At 44.5% G+C, this 18,866-nt stretch overlaps 1 protein-coding gene across 9 annotated transcripts in view; it reads left to right on the top strand.

Moving 5' to 3' along the window:
- SLC4A11 (solute carrier family 4 member 11) overlaps window positions 1-18,866 on the top strand; it is a 257,410-nt gene that overhangs the window by 226,367 nt on the left and 12,177 nt on the right. For 7 of the 9 annotated variants that reach the window (XM_039540269.1, XM_039540263.1, XM_039540262.1 and 4 more), the window contains 3 exons: window positions 145-313; window positions 6,009-6,194; window positions 11,674-11,869. In XM_039540269.1, coding sequence (XP_039396203.1) covers window positions 145-313; window positions 6,009-6,194; window positions 11,674-11,869 — 551 coding nt within the window. The remainder of the gene's footprint in view (window positions 1-144; window positions 314-6,008; window positions 6,195-11,673; window positions 11,870-18,866) is intronic. The other 2 variants (XM_039540271.1, XM_039540264.1) reach the window with 1 other exon arrangement.

The following is an 18,866-nucleotide window of genomic DNA, read 5'->3' as shown; positions in this document are numbered from 1 at the left end:
ATGCAAGCCAGAGAACCAGTGGAACCTGTATCAAAGCCAGTAACTTGTGGTTGGTTGGGCTAGAACATAAGTTTGCTTCATGCAGGTAGTTGGAAAACAGTACGATGCCTCTTTAACACTTTTTTTTTTCCTGTGTGTTTACAGTGTCCAAATTTAACTACAACCCATCTGAGAGCTTATTCGTGCTGGCCCCAATCCAGTCTCTCTCAATTGGCTCTGTAATGAGTGCTATGGGCCTGGGGTTCCTTCTGTCGATGCTTTTCTTCATAGAGCAGAATATAGTGGCATCACTCACAAATGCTCCAGAGAACAGGTAAAATTGTTAATCCCTTTCTTTCTAAACCAGAGTAGTTCTTCTTAGGGATCCTCTATGTGAACAATGAGACCGGGGCAGTGAATCTACCCAGCCCTAGCCTGGAACTATCCTTGTGCACCCTGCTAATGCTTAACAGCTGAATAGACTTCTTTGACCTTGTCCTCTTTTGAAATGGGACTAGCTCAAAGAGCGTTAATGAACTGTTAACGCATGTCAGCAGGGTACATATGGAGAGCGCCCCGTGGATTCACACTCCTGCTTGCAGCAGTCTAATTGTTCATGTAGAGAAGCCCTGAGATAATTTCACTTCAGTACTATATTACAGTGTTCTGAGTAAAGATGGACTGGGACTGAATTACACAACCTTGCTAGCTCTGTTTGTGTACCCCTTATATATTTGCATGTGGAAGTCTCCAAATTCTTCATACCTGGAATGGTATTTTATGCCAGTCCCAGGAAGACTGCCTGCAGCCATGCATTCTTTTGGGAGTGATTTCATAGGTAGGGGTCTGCTTAAATCCTGGAGAAGTCACACACTTTTTTGCAGGTTGGTCATGGCATAAATAGCAAATTTTGCACCTGTTAACGCATCCATGAAATTTGCTGTTTTATGCTGTGACCAACCCACAAAAACTGTGATTTCTCTGCAGCATTTCTCAAGCTGGGGGCTCTGCCCCAAAAGGAGGTCTCAAGCCAATTAGGGGCTCGTGGCATTGCCACCCTTACTTTTTCACTGCTGCTGGAAGAGGTGCTGCCTTCAAAGCTGGGCACCCAGCCAGCAGCTGCCGCTGTCCATTCTGCCTTCAGAGCTGGGTGGCCGGAGTCCAGATTTCACAAGTGAGACCAGATTTCATGCAATCAGGACATGTGATTGCAGCACACAAAGTCGTACTCGCGCTAGTTTTGATCAAAGTTAGCTCAAATAATAATAGTAGTGAAGCTACAGCATCACAGGCTACCCTGCCCGTCAAGGACCCTGGGTATGGGCTTGAGCAGCTGACAGCCTGCGCTATTTTGAATCATAGAATATCAGGGTTGGAAGGAACCTCAGGAGGTATCTAGTCCAACCCCCTGCTCAAAGCAGGACCAATTCCCAACAAAATCATCCCAGCCAGGGCTTTGTCAAGCCTGACCTTAAAAACCTCTAAGGGAGGAGATTCCACCACCTCCCTGGGGAACCATTCCAGTGCTTTACCACCCTCCTAGTGAAAAAGTTTTTCCTAATATCCAACCTAAACCTCCCCCACTGCAACTTGAGACCATTACTCCTTGTTCTGTCATCTGGTACCACTGAGAACAGTCTAGATCCATCTTCTTTGGAACCACCTTTCAGGTAATTGAAAGCAGCTATCAAACCCCCCCCCCATTCTTCTCTTCTGCAGACTAAATAATCCCAGTTCTCTCAGCCTCTCCTCATAAGTCATGTGCTCCAGCCCCCTAATTATTTTTGTTGCCCTCCGCTGGACTCTCTCCAATTTTTCCACATCTGTCTTGTAATGTGAGGCCCAAAACTGGACACAGTACTCTAGATGTGGCCTCACCTATGTTGAATAGAGGGGAATGATCACATCCCTTGATCTGCTGTCAATGTTCCTACTTACACAGTCCAAAATGCTGTTAGCCTTCTTGGCTATACTACTATTGTTACTCGAACTAGCTTTGCTCTAGAAATAAATCAAAGCTAGCTCAGGTATTTCCACATGTGCTGCAGTCCCACCTTCCAACTGCAGTGTAAACATACCCATAGTGCCAAGTGTACTCTGGCATTATTCCTAGAAATGTATATTTGGGGATTACACGGTGCAAGATGTGTGGCTACCACCCATTTTGTTTGTTGGGCCAACAAGTACTCAACCTACCTCGGAACTTCCAAAAACACCAATGTCTAAAGCAGAGGTTCTCAAACTGGGGGGCATGGACTGTATTCTGGGAGGGTGTCAGAAGGGAGCAGTGGCTTCTGGCTGGGCACCCAGCTCTGAAGGCAGCGCTGCCGCCAGCAGCAGTGCAGAAGTAATGGTGAAATGATACGGTACTGCCACCCTTACTTCTCTGCTGCTGCTGGTGGCAGCGCAGCCTTCTGAGCTGAGTGGCCGGAAAGTGATACACTATATGCTTAAATGGCTCTGTTTGAATCAATGATGCCTTACTGTTTTTAATATTTAGTGAGAGTTGAATGTTGGTTGGTTGTTTTTTGGGTTTTTTTTTTTAATCAGTATATGTACTTGTATGGTCAGGGGACGGGGAGCGAAAACTACTACAGACATGAACAAGACGCAATCAAATAAGTTTTTGAGAACCACTAGTCTAGAGAGACCAGATAGAGTCAGACCCTCTCAAATTTGGTTTGTTGGAACAAAGAAGGTTATTTCAAGCCTCTGTTAAGAAAACGAATTGTCAGGAAGCATTTCAGTTTTTGGAAAGAATCTTCAGAAGCAGTCTCTTATGACTTTTGACAAAGACAAAGAACCAGCGTTGCATTGGAGCAGTGAGCAAAGCTTCTGAAGATTGGTTACCTCACCCTGCAGCTTTGCCATTCTTACTTTATGGATTTTACATTTTATGATCTCCTTTATTCTGAAGTCAATGGGTGCACCTCCCATTTTGATATGTGGTCAGGCTTGTGGTTTCTTGATGTTTGGAATGCAGTGAATATTTCTCTTTAAACTAAGAGCGGATCAACCAAAAAGATCTCCCGCATCATGTATTGCAGCTATGCTAATTTAAAAGAATTTTTAAACTGAAAAAGGAGCGTTTGGAACTATGCTGGCTTGCCGCTATATAATTCAGAATATGGAAGCAAAGGAGGTCAGGCTTAAAGTAGGACAGTGTGTGTAATCTAGTATCACTTTTATCTAAAAGCTCTGATTTATGCACAGGCTTGGGAACAAGAAGCTACAGTCTTCAAATATTCCCTTTGATGTTTCTACCAACTACAATCAGCTATGGCATCAAGGGTGAATTTATAGGATTCCCCCTCCTCCCCGCCGGAACTACCATTTTCTCAGTGGATTTCTTTTGCTAATGTAATACATGGGAGGGTTTTTCTTTCTTGCATAACAATTTTTTTTAGTGTTTTTTCTGTTTCTCACACTTTATTTGATAAAGGACCATTAGCACAGGAAAGCAGAGAGAAATGGACAGGCTCAAAACAATTGGGTTATGCCTGTTCTGGGATTTCTTCTCTGTGCCATTTGAAAATTATCCTCTATCCTCATTGATGCAGCTCTTTAATTAAATAGTGATTGGCATAAATGTAAGTTGTAAATGGGTCATTTTGCCATTTTCTTGATTGAATTTCATGAGTCATTTTCTGCCTATGTGACATTAGAAGCACATGTGATGTGGTGACTTTTGATATTGAGTAGGGTTATAGTTAAAGGGTATGTAAATGAGTTCTTCCTTAGATATCACAGCCAAACTGCTAACTCCCACATCAGTGTCTTTTTTTTTTTTTTTTCCAAATGGAATGGAGCCTTTCAGTTGTGGTATAGAAAGGCAAAAGATGCTGCTCAACTGAAAGTAGGTTGAATTGCTCAGTTACAAAACTCTTCAAAACTGGATTGAGTAAAGCATTACCAATTAAAATCTAGATCTAGCTGGTCCTGCCTCAGCATAGAATCACAGAAGATTAGGGTTGGAGGAGACCTCAGGAGATCATCTAGTCCAACCCCTGCTCAAAGCAGGATCAACCCCAACTAAATCATCCCAGCCAGGGCTTTGTCAAGCCTGACCTTAAAAACCTCCAACGATGGAGATTCCACCACCTCCCTGAGTAACCCATTCCAGTGCTTCACCACCCTCCTAGTGAAATAGTATTTCCTAATATCGAACCTAGACCTCCCCCACTGCAACTTGAGACCATTGCTCCTTGTTCTGTCATCTGCCACCACTGAGAACAGCCGAGCTCCATCCTCTTTGGAACCCCCCTTCAGGTAGCTGAAGGCTACTATCAAATCTCCCCTCACTCTTCTCTTCTGCAGACTAAATAAGCCCAGTTCCCTCAGCCTCTCCTCATAAGTCATGTGTCCCAACCCCCTAATCATTTTCATTGCCCTCCGTTGGACTCTCTCCAATTTGTCACCATCCTTTCTGTAGTGAGGAGCCCAAAACTGGACGCAGTACTCCAGATGTGTCCTCACCAGTGCCGAATAGAGGGGAATAATCACTTCCCTTGATCTGCTGACAATGCTCCTGCTAATACAGCCCAATATGCCATTGGCCGCCTTGGCAACAAGGGCACACTGTTGACTCTCATCCAGCTTCTCATCCACTGTAATCCCCAGGTCCTTTTCTGCAGAACTGCCACTTAGTCAGTCAGTCCCCAGCCTGTAGCAGTGCATGGGATTCTTCAGGCCTAAGTGCAGGACTCTGCACTTGTCCTTGTTGAACCTTATCAGATTTCTTTTGGCCCAATCCTCCAATTTGTCTAGGTCACTCTGGAACCTATCCCTACCCTCCAGGGTATCCACCTCTCCCCCCAGCTTAGTGTCATCCGCGAACTTGCTGAGGGTGCAATCCATCCCATCATCCAGATCATTAATGAAGATATTGATGATGCGGGGGTGGACTAGATGACCTCTCAAGGTTCCTTCCAGCCCTGCGTTTCTATGATTCTGTGATTGGTGAAGAGAAAAATGATGGGTTGACTGGGCAATGTACAGGCAGCTTAATAAATCTTCACGGTCTCTTACATCTGTGTTTCTGTACATTGAGTTTCAGCATAACTTAGCGGATGTTGCCCGTTATTCAAATTGAGTACGTGCTATACATATCTTGAATCAGGTCCCAGGCCGTGGTCTACTTGCTGTCAACTGAATACTTTAAAAACTTATCAAAAAACCTAAGGGCAACATCCCAAGTTGGGACTGAAACAAGGATAGAGAGAGTAGCCAGATGGATCTAGGCTTTGGAAAAAAGCCCACAATGGCATAAGCAATGAAATACCTTTTTGTATAAGCTAATGGGAAAATCCAAAAAGGGCAGATGGGGGGGGAAAAAACAATAAAGGAAGCCTCCGCTGTTCAGGTGCTGCTTTGGCAATGTGGAAGAACAGGACGTGAGCTGAGAACGTGCCTGCTCAAAGCTTGCCTAGAGGGGAAGCAGGCACATAACCCCAGTGGATGCTGCTGATTAAAGATGTCTTTCCTCAGAATGGGCCCCCTACGGACCTTTTAATAAATGTTTAAGCATGTCGCTAACTTACCAGGCACACACATGCAATGCATCAAAAACAAGGCCTGGAAAATTTCAGCTTAATGGATGAAATTTTATGAGCAACTAAAAACCAGAGTTTAAAATGAAAAATGCTTTGGCAGCCCTTGCTATGGCTGTTGCTAGTGCTCCAGCTAGAACAGTAGTACATCTGATGGTAATATTAATTTTGAATGAGTTGAAGTATCCTGTTTAATATGACAGTAATAAATGCTGAAGAAATTGAGGACTAGACCATTCTTATAATGGGAAATGTTTCTCTTTTCTGTTGTTCTTTCAAACTGATTGCTCTCCCCCGGCAGCAATCACGTTTTCATTACCTTTCAAATTCATGTACTGTCCTCTATAAAAGAGGAGGTCTGTAAAATTCTGTGCATTGAGATGCACAATCAGTGTCCATCGATGAACACACTAGCTCAGTCATAGCAAGGGCAGCATTGTTACTACATGGTTGAGTGCACATAAAAACTTTATTAACTAGAGTTTATTTCAGGTTAGTGAAAGGAACAGCTTATCACTGGGACCTCCTCCTTGTAGCTCTGATTAACACGGGACTGTCTGTCTTCGGATTGCCATGGATACATGCTGCGTTCCCTCATTCCCCAATGCATGTCCGAGCACTGGCCTACGTGGAAGAGAGGGTTGAAAACGGGCACATCTATGAGACGTAAGTTTTGGGGACAAATCCATAGAAGGAAAGAGATCTGGGGATCCTGAAGGGTTTTCCGGGGTTCTTTAAACACTACAAATGATTAATTCACATCATTCAGAACAACCTTTCCTGTCAGTCTCCACCGGTCCAGACAGCGGGTGCTAGGAATGGTCTGCCCACATCAATACAGAGACAGCTGGGATGAAGAAAGATTGTTTTGGGGTCATTTATTGGTCCCAGGACCAGCAATCAAACCTTGTGGTAAACACCACCACTATTCTGCATCTTTGGAGTAGCTGGCAATTGCACTGCTCTGACAGGGCACTTTCTTTCGGTGCTAGCCTCAAGGTACGCTGTTGGGAAGCCAGGTTTTCCATGTCTCGGTACTTTTTTTTCCCTACTTTTTTTGGTTCATCTGGGAATCCATGAGGAAAAAATTTTTTGTTGAACTCTGTCTCCTCGGAGATCTTAGTATTTCTAAGCTTTCTGCTGAAGCCCTGCTGAGCAGTGAGACAGTAGTTTGGCCAGACACTGCCTGCTTGTCTCATTAGAAAAATATCCAGTGCGACTCCCCTGTGTCTGAAACCTGCGAGGTCAATAGTGCAAAGGGTAGAAAACAGTTTCAGTGTGGATCTGTTTCAAAGCTCACTGCAGCATCTTCCATTGTACCTCAGGAAGCTGAGAGACTTCTGTTACACAGATAGCTTTCCTGAGGCCACCCCTCTGCCATTAGGCCCTCTTGGGAAAACTTTGACAGGACTGAGGCGAGTAGGTGCACATGGCCATAAGCTACACTAAGAATCTTTTCCTTCATATTCATTCTGCCCTGAGGTGCTTAGATATATAAATGACAACTTTGAACTGGATGCTGGGGAATGGGAGTATTTTCTGCCTTCTACAGCTCCTGTGGAGATTCCAGATCTCTTGTTCCTCACAAAGCTGTAAACTATAAACAAGATGCTCTATGTATTGTTGTCTTCCTCCTCCTCAACTGCCTTGTTGCGAGAGGGAAGCTGAAACAAAGCTTAAGTAGAAAATCAAAAAAGGATCATTCACCTCTGGGTACTGAAAGGTCCCACCTCTTGCTCTCTGAAAGAAACCAAGCTACAGCCTCAGAACACGATGGATACAAGTAAACACAAGAATCAAGAACCTTCTCTGAAGTGGGCAAAAAATTTCCTCCTCCTTGTCTGCGGAGAAATCTGCATCAGAGTTTAATCCAGGCCAACCTTGGAGTCTGATCGTGTAGCTAAATTAATTCAAGGTGCTACGCCTCATATAGCAAGGAGCCCAGTGATCTAGCCTGGGTTTAAGGATTCTTTGAAGAGGAGCTAGGATTATATTCTGGAGTCTCCCCCAGTTCCCTGTATTTCCTCAGCTGATGACAAGCCTTCTAGGGCCATAGTCTTAGCTGCCAGACTCCACACAGGCTCTGCAGAGACTTTTTAGACTGATTTTTTGAAGAGCTTTTTATATAAAATGGACAAATTTGGTTAGATTTTGCCAGCAATGGACACATTCCCTCTTGTCCCCCCTCACCTGGCCAGATTTCAAGCCCTTGCTACAAAGCATGGAAGTGCTAGAGCTTCTCAACCAAACATTGTAACAATTTTTTTTAACATGGGTACAACATATTTTCCCTAATCTTGTTCTAGGAAACAGCCGAATCTTTCTTCCAGAAACTTTTCAGAATAATTCAACTTCATAGAATCATAGACTTTAAGGTCAGAAGGGACCATTATGAACATCTAGTCTGACCTCCTGCACAGCGCAGGCCACAGAATCTCACCCACCCACTCCTGTAACAAACCTGTGTCTGAGCCATTGAAGTCCTTGAATCATGGTTTAAAGACTTCAAGGTGCAGAGAATCTTCCAGCAAGTGAGGGAAGATGCCCGGCATGGGAAATGTCAGCCCACATGGGTGAAATCTGGCAAGGTTGCAAGCAACTGACAACTGGGCAGGTAAACTTTGCTATAAGTGGTGCTAAGAGCGCTGCCTATAAATAGTGTCCTAGAGCTGGAAGCAGATTCACAGCACTTCTCACATCAAGACCATTTCCCATGTACCTAACAGCACTAATATCGCCAGCAAAACCCATCAGTGCCGTTGTTCCTAACCCATCAAGAGAGGGGACCAGGAGCCTGTATTTACCCTGCTAGACTTTCAAGTTGTTTTGATGGGTAGAATTATCTCTCTTGGCTCTGAAAATAATCATCTAATCGTTCTGCACATAAAGTCCAAACCTCTTACCCTCGCTTTTCTAATTCACGCAGGCCCTACCTCCCTCTCTGACCTGGTCTCCTTTTGGAATGCCCTCTCTGGCTCTGCCATGTCCAGGTCAGGTTGCAAGCTCTCTTTTACTTGGCTTATAAGGCACCTAGTGTGCTTTGTGAATGCTCAAAATAACAAATATTCCGATTAAATTTGTGAACAGTGAGGCTGCCCAGTAATTGACCTGTTTGCATCAAAACATAAATTCCTACTGTATATTGTCTGCTGAAGAGAGCCTGGGGCACTTTTCATAGGCACATTCATTATTTTCCAGGACAGGCCAAATTAACTAATGTATTCCATCCCTCATGTTTCACTATTAACAGAGGGTTATCTGAGAGGCTAGAATAGAATGTTACTGGTCCTAGAAGCTCCTGAATGGTCACTGATGCTGGGACACAAACCATCTAATTCTAGCCATCAAAGAATCAATTATGCTTCCAGCTTTCCTGAGTCCATCATCTCAAGGATCTTTGTTCCACGACAAGCCAGGCCTGGATGCAGACCAGTGGGGAATGAATTCCATCCACCTCACTGACTGCTGGCCATCCCAATTCTTCTAAAGGTCCTTACAGAATTTGGGGTAATAGTCTATAAATAGCAAAATGGGAAGAACTTGTCCCTTTGGAATCTGGATTTTTGCATGAGGATCTGGCCAGTGGTTCTAGGTTTTGCAAGAGGGTCTTGACCATTGGTAGCAGATTCAAATTTCTGCTGTGCAAATGCAGTTGGGAGATGGAGGGTAATTCCTTCTGTCATTTTTAGGCTTGATCCTGGATCTGTTCTCTCACTCATCCATGGAGCTTAAACATGGCCTTCAAAAGACTTTGCATTCCCCCCCTTTTAATAGATGGGGCTTTATTCTTTAGATCTTGTAACTAACTGATCTATCTTAATTCTGCCATGTTATTAAAGTATAATATTTTCTATTATTTTTTCCTTGTTAAAGAGTAACAGGTTAAAGTTTATATTTATTGGCATGGAAGGTTACGTTACCTGAGAAGCCTTCACTTCTGGGAATTTAAGTCTGGATCTCACCACAACCTTAAATGCTGCGTTCTTGCATTTATTATATAAAATAGGAGGTTTGAAATTCAGTCTCTCCTACCGGAAGGGAACGTCTATACAATATATCTTGTTAAAAAGAATTCAGTGCGGAAAGGATCCACCCCACAGGGCTGGAAATCTCCAATAGGCCAAAAGGAATTGAAAAGCCCCAGAAATGTGTGTGTATAAAACAGAAAAATGTGTTTCTTTGACTCTCTATTCCTGTGACTTTAAAATGCTTTACCGGAAGCTTGGTTGCCGTTCATCTGGAATACAAGGTTCTACATCCATACCCCGGTTGGGGTGACGGGCATGAATGATGATGATGATGACATCCAGATAATGTCACCACAGGATGGCAGTGATGGGGTGGATAAACCCCACAATGGAGAGAGGCGGGCACAGGAACAATTCTGGGCCCAAGGAGCCCCACCCTGGCAGGCCTGCTGGGTATGCTCTAGCTGGAGGAGGGATTTGAAAGGGAGTAGTCACTTCAGCACAAGTGGGTGGCAGGCAGAGAGACAGGAGCTGCGCTCATTGCAACAAAGGGCCTCCCCAGGAGGAGGGCAGCTGCACAAAGCCGGGACATCTCATCCTGCAGATGCCCATAGACCAGGTGAGAAGTGGGGGAGGGATAGCTCAGTGGTTTGAGCATTGGCCTGCTAAACCCAGCGTTGTGAGTTCAATCCTTGAGGGGGCCACTTAGGGATCTGGGGCAAAAATCAGTATTTGGTCCTGCTAGTGAAGGCAGGGGGCTGGACTCAATGACCTTTCAAGGTCCCTTCCAGTTCTAGGAGATGGGTATATCTCCAATTATTATTTTATTTTTATTATTATTGGATAACCACAAGCAAGCCACAACACATCCAGAAGGGGGACAGAGTTGTTGGAAGAGACCCAGAGGAGAGTACCTGACGCTTTTCATATGCTACCCAAGTGAGCACCTTGGTTGGAACTTGGTGGAGTGGGAGAACCCGGGTTTCCCTCCCTCCTAACCATGAGGCGTGGCCGTTTACCACTAGGTGTGGGCTCCCCCACTCACAGGCACCTAAACAATCTTCAGTCCAGTTGTCTCTATGCTGATATATAGGCAGGCCTTTGCCAGCAGTTAACCTCAGCATTAGTGCTTACATTTCCTTATAAGGAAACAAAAATACAGGTAAACTGTCCATTTTTCTTTTGATAATCCTGGGAGAGGAGTTTTCCCCTTTTCGCTGTTTTTGGTAGGCACATAGGACAATGGCAACAATTGCTCACATGTAGGGTAGCAATGTCCATTTTTCTTATCTTATTTTCCGGATTACTGCATGGGGCACTCTTTCACATTCGGGAATGTTTCTAGACTGTGTGTTGTACAGTGTGTTTTAAAGTTACTTTGTCTTTTCTTACTTCCTGTCGATATATTTCCAGTGACAGGTCTGTCAGTCTAAAAATCTGTCAAATTCTGGAAATTTGCATTAAGTAAGTAGGTTTTTAGCATGGGTTAATGAGAAATTTGCAGAGCAACTCCCATACTCCACCATAGGATTAAGTTCCTAATTCCCTACATAATTCTCTGGACATTTTCCCTGGTGTATAAACAAGGGGATTCTTGTGTTTATCAAAAATGCTGATGACTTAGTCAAGAGAATGTGTTTTCAAGTGGATCACTAGTTAGTTTCCACAGAAGCAGCTCTCTGACCCCCTTTTGGGGAGGGGGGCTTGTATATGTATAACATACATGCACACATCAATGCAGTCTGAAATCAGGTAGTGCTGGGAAGGCTTAACGTGCAGAAAGGGGGCTCTAGAATGTTCTAAAGTGATTCTGCTTAGCAAACTGCAGATAACTAAATTAGTTTAGTTTAAGCTCAGATAGGATCCATGGAGCTTGGGAGAAAACAAGAGTAGAGACAGAAAATTTAAATAAACAAACTTGGTCCTGGGCCTTGGCACTTATCCAGCTGCTCTGTTTGAGTGGTGGGCTAACTGCCTGGACTGAGTCCAAGAGGGTTTCTGTCTTCTGAAAATATTAGCGTTTGGCTGGAGATACTTGATTGTTGAATTGGAATGACACATGTCCCATAACAGGCTCCCAGTGTGCGTGAGCCCCAATGGTAAGCATGGGGGTTGATCCGTTGTTATCCTTCTCAGTCTTTGCTTCCGTGTCACTGTGTGTCTTCTCCCACCTGCAGGATAGTGAGCGTGAAGGAGACACGACTGACTACACTGGTGGCCAACTTCTTGGTGGGTCTCTCACTCTTCCTCCTGCCCTTCCCACTGCAGTGGATCCCGAAGCCAGTCCTCTATGGCCTCTTCTTATACATCGCCCTGACCTCCATTGATGGGAATCAACTCTTCGAGAGGGTGGCCCTCTTGCTGAAAGAACAGGTATAGAGAGTCATCCTGGAACTGGAAATTTTACTGCACAGGATATGGAACAAGAAATAGCGCCTTACACTCTGTTTCCTGAGGAAACTCATATAATGAGTTGATTACTATAGCTTCAAAACATTGCCATTAAATAGTCCATGATTATGTGTGTTTTAGCCTCCTCGTTCCGCAAGCCATCCTCCCCACACACTCACACACACCACACACCCTATATAAGCTGTCTTGTGCGTGCAGCCACCATAATAATTACAGGGCAATAGGCCACCACAGGATTCCCGACTGTCTCGCCATTAACCCTGACAGGAAGGGTGCTTCAAAAACCTTATGTTCCTCTCCTTTGATTGATATGTGAAGGAGCTTTTATTGCCTGCCTTTGCAATCACACCCTCATTTTGTGTTCCCATTTGATATTTGTCGTGTGGTTTTTACTTCCTTGCAGGTTGGCAAACACGGCACAAGCTCTTTGGACCGTGAGCTCACCCCTTCTCACAACGATGGGGATGGCATGTTTGAGTCCCTTTGCACTTAATTTACCCCCAAAACATTCAAAATTATAGCACCTCTTGGTGTACATTAGACATGCGGCTCCCAGTGAAAATTCCTCAGGGCAACGGTTAGCCAGTCACTTTATTTTTTTCTATTAAAAAAGAGTGAAACTAGTGCTTGTAAAAGTGAGGAACACCCTGATTGTAAGCTCTTTGCTGCTACAGGGACTGTCCATCTCTCTTTGAGTTCGATAGCATCTGGCAGAATAGGACATTAATCCAGAGTAAGGCATCTGCGTATTACTGTAATACAAACAATAATATTGACTTGACACACATTCAGTTCAGGCAGATGTATAAACATCTCTGTATGCTGGAAATCTGTGGTGCTGGGAATGCGGCTCCCCATGGAGCCTCATGCTCTGCATGCTTAGGATGCCAAACCACAGGAGGAAGACAAGTCCCTGCCCAAAGAACTTGCAGTGAGAGTAAACAAAGAGGGGGCATGCAGCATTCAAAAGCACCTCAGTGACTGAATAGTTATGGTTCACCCATTAGTTCCATGGTTCTTATCATTGGTTGGTACAGTTTTTCCTATTGCCTTTGCTTTCTTTTATCTGCATTATGAATTACTTAAACTCTGCCATTTGTTGCCTTTAAAATAACCCATTCCAGCCTGGGAGGCTCCGAAGAGTCAGTTACATGGGGCTTCCCAAGCAACTTTTCCCTTCTGAGAGTTTTGCACAGACGTGACCGAGCTTTAATGCGCTAATCTTTCACCTCGGGAGAAATGGACTCCAAAGAACCATATATTGTTACTCCTGCTGGAGACAAACCCTGAAGTGTTTGCAGAGTACAAACCATAAATGCTTGAACAATACCATTTAAATAGATTTGGTGTGTATTAATATATTTCTACCTTCTGACTGTAAAATATCTGGAACATATATTTTAAAAGCCAGCCACAGTGTCTACATACAGGGATAATATCTGTATGCTGTATAAAGCCCATAAAATAGCAGGTGTATAATGACAATGAATTTGAGAAGTGAGTGAAGCTAATGGCATAGTGAAACATTTTTCTTTTTATAAAACAAAGGTTTAAAATCTCAAATCGTGACTAGAAATGTTCAGTTTGTGCAAGTCTAAACTAAACAAATGCAGTTTAAAGCTAGCTGGTGAAAAATTAGTTACTCCTTCACTTACTCACCATGTTCCTAAGTTCAGAATTACATTCCCCAGCTACAGAAGATATCCCTGCCTTGTTCAGTGAAGTTATCAGTTATTGCAAGAGAGAGAAAAACTCTTATCTCAGGTTGTGGCATGTGAAAATGCTTTTCAGTTCGCCTGCTAATAGAGTATTTTTAGAAAACCAATTACATTTCACAGCTGATAAGCAGTTGACTTCCAAGGTAGACTGTCATTCTGGACAGCTACCGATTACAATCCACGGAATTTTTCAGTGAATAGTTTTCCATTGCAAAATGCAGTTTTGCTGAATTCACATTGATTCTCAGGGGCATGTTGACTTTGACCAAATTTTCATCAGGAAAAAGTGGAAATGATTCATGTCAACAATATTGACACATTAAAATCAATATTTTAACATTACATGTATATATATTATATATTTTAATATCATCTAAACATTAACACAAAATAAATCAAAATGATGAAGTTGTGATTAAACGTTTTTACCATATGGGAAACATTTTGATGGTCCTGAACAGAAATTTTTTGGAATTTTTATTAGGCAGGAAATCTTGGTTTTTCCAATCCAGGATGGAAACAAATTTCAAAGTGGAGCAGAAATTCCATTTTCTAATAAGTTCTTCTGCTCATGTTAACAGGACAGAAGCAAAGCCAGTCACTAGGTTAGACAGTAACAAGTAGTAATATGAATCTCCACCTTGTACGTTATGGTATTGTAATAAGGGCCAAATTATGGGTGTCCTTCAAGATACTGTCCAACGGTCCGAGAAACCCCTCAGAACTTTCTTACTGCCCAGGATTGTCATTGGAAGTTCTTGGCTTGCCTTTGCACATGCTGTGTGTGCTCATTGTAAATAGTTTTCTAATTGATTGGTACTTCATTCATAGTGTAGATAGGATTTGTTTCTTTTTCAGTTCCCAGTTTGGGCTTTCCATTTCTTGGTACCAAAGGGTACCCTGCATTTCCTGCACTAGGCCAATGTACCTGAGCAACCCACACTCAAGCTGCTTGAATTCCTTATGGGGGAAGCTCATACTTGAGGTTGCTGCCAAATCTGCAAAGACTTTAAGTCTAGGACAAGGGAAGACAGAGAAACCAGGCTAAAGGTTTTGCGCATGCCAGCAGCCCTGAGACCTCTGGCAGAGCCCAGCTGTTTGGACTCAGCAGTGACTGCTTTGTCATTGGTTAGGAATCATCTATGTTGCGCAAGACCCAACACTGCTCACTCTCCCAATGCCTAAGAAGAGGCATAAGACCTCTCAGCAGATCGCCAAGAAAGAAAGGTTACTGGCACTAAAATTCTCTAGGCTTGGGATAAGCATAGAGTGCAGCTGAAACCCAAGCACTCCTCCGATACCACAGAAACCAGCACTGTTGACTCTGGCACCGAGATAGGTACCATCTAGTTCTGGGCCTGATGGAGCGCCTTCTTTGTCGACGGGACTGCATCATTCCAAGACCATCTTTGAACTGACCACTCTGGTGGCGTCTGTGGCAGTGAGAGGTCTGCTGAACCTATTGGTACCGGTTTCCGCGGCAGTGCAGGAGACCATGCAATCAGCACCAGTAAACACCAGTATTGTCAGTGCAGTGCTCCATACCACCACAAACTCCGTTGCCTCAGACATCATGCCTGATGGTATCCATGAAGAGGAAGCCCGCAATGTTGGCAGTGTGATGCTCTTCTCTGACTCGCCACCAGGCTTCAGCACCATTAGGAGCAGCCTCTCCTTGACCAGCAGAGGGAGACTTATCCTCCTCTGAATCGGAAATTGGCGCCTGTGCTTCCCAGCCTCAGAGCTGCTCTTGCCACTATCCATCAAGGGGCTACTACCCTAGAGATCATCCAGTGGGAGTAACACTGAGCATGTGGGCTAGGGGCCCACCACCAGTCCAGTGGCCTTTTTGGAACCTACGGGGATTCCCCTGGTTTCTAGGTCATACACAAGGCATTTGTGCTCCGTGTCCTTGAAGAGACATGGGGAATCTACTCACCAGGTGCCACCTGTTCCTGAGCCCGGTACTGGGCCTGGTGATGAGCAGTAAGAGTTACTTCAGGAGGATGGTGCCGGACAACTAGCCAGAGGAGGAGCAGCCTCAGCTTGTGCTGGCCTCTTCAGCCTCCTCTCCCAGTGAGGCAGTCTCCTCAGGGGGCGTCTCTCTCTCTCCCCCCCAGTTATTATAGGGCTCACCAGGAGCTATTGAAGAGGGTGGCCTCAAGCTTGGAAATTCAGATGGAGGTGGCTAAGGAGTCCTTCCTCTGCCTTGTTGATATTTTGGCCACCACAGGGCCTCCGTAAGTGGCCTTACCTATTAATTAGGTAATTATGGACCCCCTTAAGTCTCTTTGGCCGACCCTTTACTACATTCCTCCCACCTCAGAAAGTATTATGTTCCCTCCCAGGGATTTGAATTATCTGTACTTTCATCCCCACTGGGATCTCTGGTGGTGTCAGTGGCCAGTGAACAGTAATGGCAGGGCCAAGAGGCTTCATTCCCCAGATCATAGGATGCAAAAAAACTACATCTATTTGGTAGAAAAGTTTATTCTACTGGGGGTTGCAAGACTGGATTGCCAACTAACAAGCTCTTTTGGGACGTTATGATTTTCATGTTTGGGACTGCATGTTAAAATTTAGGGACATACTGGCAGAGGACCGTAGGCAGGAATTCTCCTCGTTAGTTAATAAGGGGAAATCTATAGCAAGAACTTTGCTGCAGGTGACACTGGATGCGGCAGACTTGGCAGGTAGGACCATGGTTTCGGTGGTTTTTGTGCTCAGGAGCTATTGGGCACTGTCCTCGGGGCTTCCACCAGAGGTCCAACAGACATTACAAGATCTGCCCTTTGAAGGGTCATCACTGTTTTTGGCGCAAACAGACTCTAAGCTCCATGATTTGAAGGACTCTGGGCGACGTTAGTCTTTAGGGTTGTACACTCCATAGCCATCCAGGAAACATTTCTGCCTGCAGTGGACCCATCATTACTCTTCCCCTGCACCTCAGCAGGACCTGCAGAGAGAGAAGAGTGGGGGTTATAGTTGTAGACCACCTCCTTCTTCTGCTTCTGCATCAATACCTGCTCCATCCAGACACCCAGGGAGTGCTAAACCGTCATTTTGGTGGGTCACTACAGAACGCCATGCCAGTTTTCAGAATGCCAGGTTCCATCTTCCCCATATTCGCAAATGGCCTTTCTCACGGCCTCAGTGCTTGGTCCCAGATGACTTTGGACCAAAGGATATTCAGCACTGTGGAAGTAGGATATACCCTCCAATTGATTTCTGCCTCTCCCCATTCCTCTTCAGGGACCGCTGTTCCAAGGATCTCCTCCTCCAAGTGTTCAGTCACGCCTTTAGGTAGGAGCCATGGAGGAGGTTCTGCAGTGTCTCAGAGGGAAGGGGGTTCTCTTCCCGTTATTTCCTAATCCCTAAAGCGAAGGGAGGTATCAGACCAATTTTAGACCTGTGCCAGCTCAACAGATTTCTCAAAAGGAGAAAGTTTTGCATGGTCACCTCGGTTTCCATTATTCCCTTCCTGGAGACTGATATGCCGTCCTTGATTTAAAAGGTGCCTGATTTCATGTGGCAATTTATCAAGCTCACAGAAAGAATATCAGATTCTGTTTTTCCTGCAATCCCTCTCCTACAGATAGAGTTGCTAAGTATCAAACGAGACCATGCCTGGGTTATACTAGTACCTCCAACATGGCCCCAGCAGACTAGTTCACCACTCTCCTGGATCTATCTGTGGATGCTTTGAGTTCACTTCCATTGGACCCAGACTTAATCTCCCAAGATCATGGTGGGCTGCTCCACCTGAACTGGTGGGCACTTCTTTTAACTGCTTTGAGGCTCCATGGCTAAATCTCAGAGGGGAGTCTTGCTTGGAGCAAACTCTCAATGTCTTGTTAAATAGCAGAAAGCCCTCCACCGGGTCTACTTACATGTTGAAGTGGAAGCATTTTTCATCTGGTCTCGTCAGTCTAGGATTTCGCCAGTGCAGTCGTCAATCCATCATATCCTGGACTATCTATGGCATCTACAACAGCAAGGTTGGCAATTCTATCAAGGTCCACTTGGCAACAATATCAGCTTTTCATTTCCGTATGGACAATTGTTCTATGTCATATCGTGAGAAAATAATCAGGTTTTTGAAGAACCTGGAAAGGTTGTCAGATAAGGAAACCTCTCCCTTGCCCTGGGACTTGAACCTAGTTTTGTCAAGACTCATGGGGCCTCCATTTGAGCCTCTGGTAAGTATCACTTCGCACCGGAAGGTGGCTGAGCTGCATGCAGGAAGGTGGGCAAATCGCCTTGTACAGTCTTCTTTAAGGTTTAAAGTATGTTTGCACCCTCATCCAAGATTTCTCTTTAAAGTGGTATCTAATTTTCATATTAACCAGTTGATTTACTTACCTATCTTTTGCCTCAAAACCACACTCCAATGGAGAGGAGCAATGCCTGCATACTCTAGATGTTAGGAGATTTTTGGCACTCTACATAGACAGAACTAAAGAGTTCCATTTGTCAGCCCAACCATTCAGACCCATTGCAGACAGAATGAAGGGTCTCCCAGTCTCTTCATAAAGAACTTTATCTTGGATAACCTCTTGCATTAGTGTAAGTTATGATTTTACAGGCATTTCCCTGCCCAGCAAAGTGACGGCACATTACATAAGAGAGATCACAAGTGGCCTTGTTGTGTTCACTATTCAGGAAATCTGTAGAGCAGCAAACTGCTCTTCAGTTCACACCTTTGTATCCCATTATGCCATCACCCAGTACTCTAGAGATGAAGCTAAATTTGAACAAGTTGTGCTCCAATCTGTATGTCCATGAACATGGATCCCTCCTCCTACTTGACGGCTTGAGTCACTGAGAATAAAATGCACATGTGCAATCCTTCGAAGAAGAAAAAACGGTTACTAACCTTCTGTAACTGGTATTCTTCTAAATGTATTACCCATGTCCATTCCACAACCTACCCTCCTATCACTCCACATCGGAGCTGTCCAGCAAGAAGGAACTGAGACGGTTCTGGGGCGGCTGAGCCCTTTATACCAGCACATAGTGGTGCACAGTAGCAGAGGGCCCTTGAGTCGCCCGGATGGGTACCACTGAGGGAAATATTTCCAATGACTTTGTGCAGATTGCGTACGCACCAAGATTGAGATGTGTTGCACGTGTCCATTCAAAAGGACAACAGTTACGGAAGGTTAGTAACTCTTTTTTTTCTACTGGCAACACTCCTATTGATTTCAGTTGAGCCCAGGATTTGGTCCTAACGGAAAAAC

This window comes from Mauremys reevesii, linkage group 5 (genome assembly GCF_016161935.1).
Source record: "Mauremys reevesii isolate NIE-2019 linkage group 5, ASM1616193v1, whole genome shotgun sequence".
Classification (NCBI taxonomy): domain Eukaryota; kingdom Metazoa; phylum Chordata; order Testudines; family Geoemydidae; genus Mauremys; species Mauremys reevesii.
This window is presented reverse-complemented; position numbering and strand designations above follow the sequence as displayed.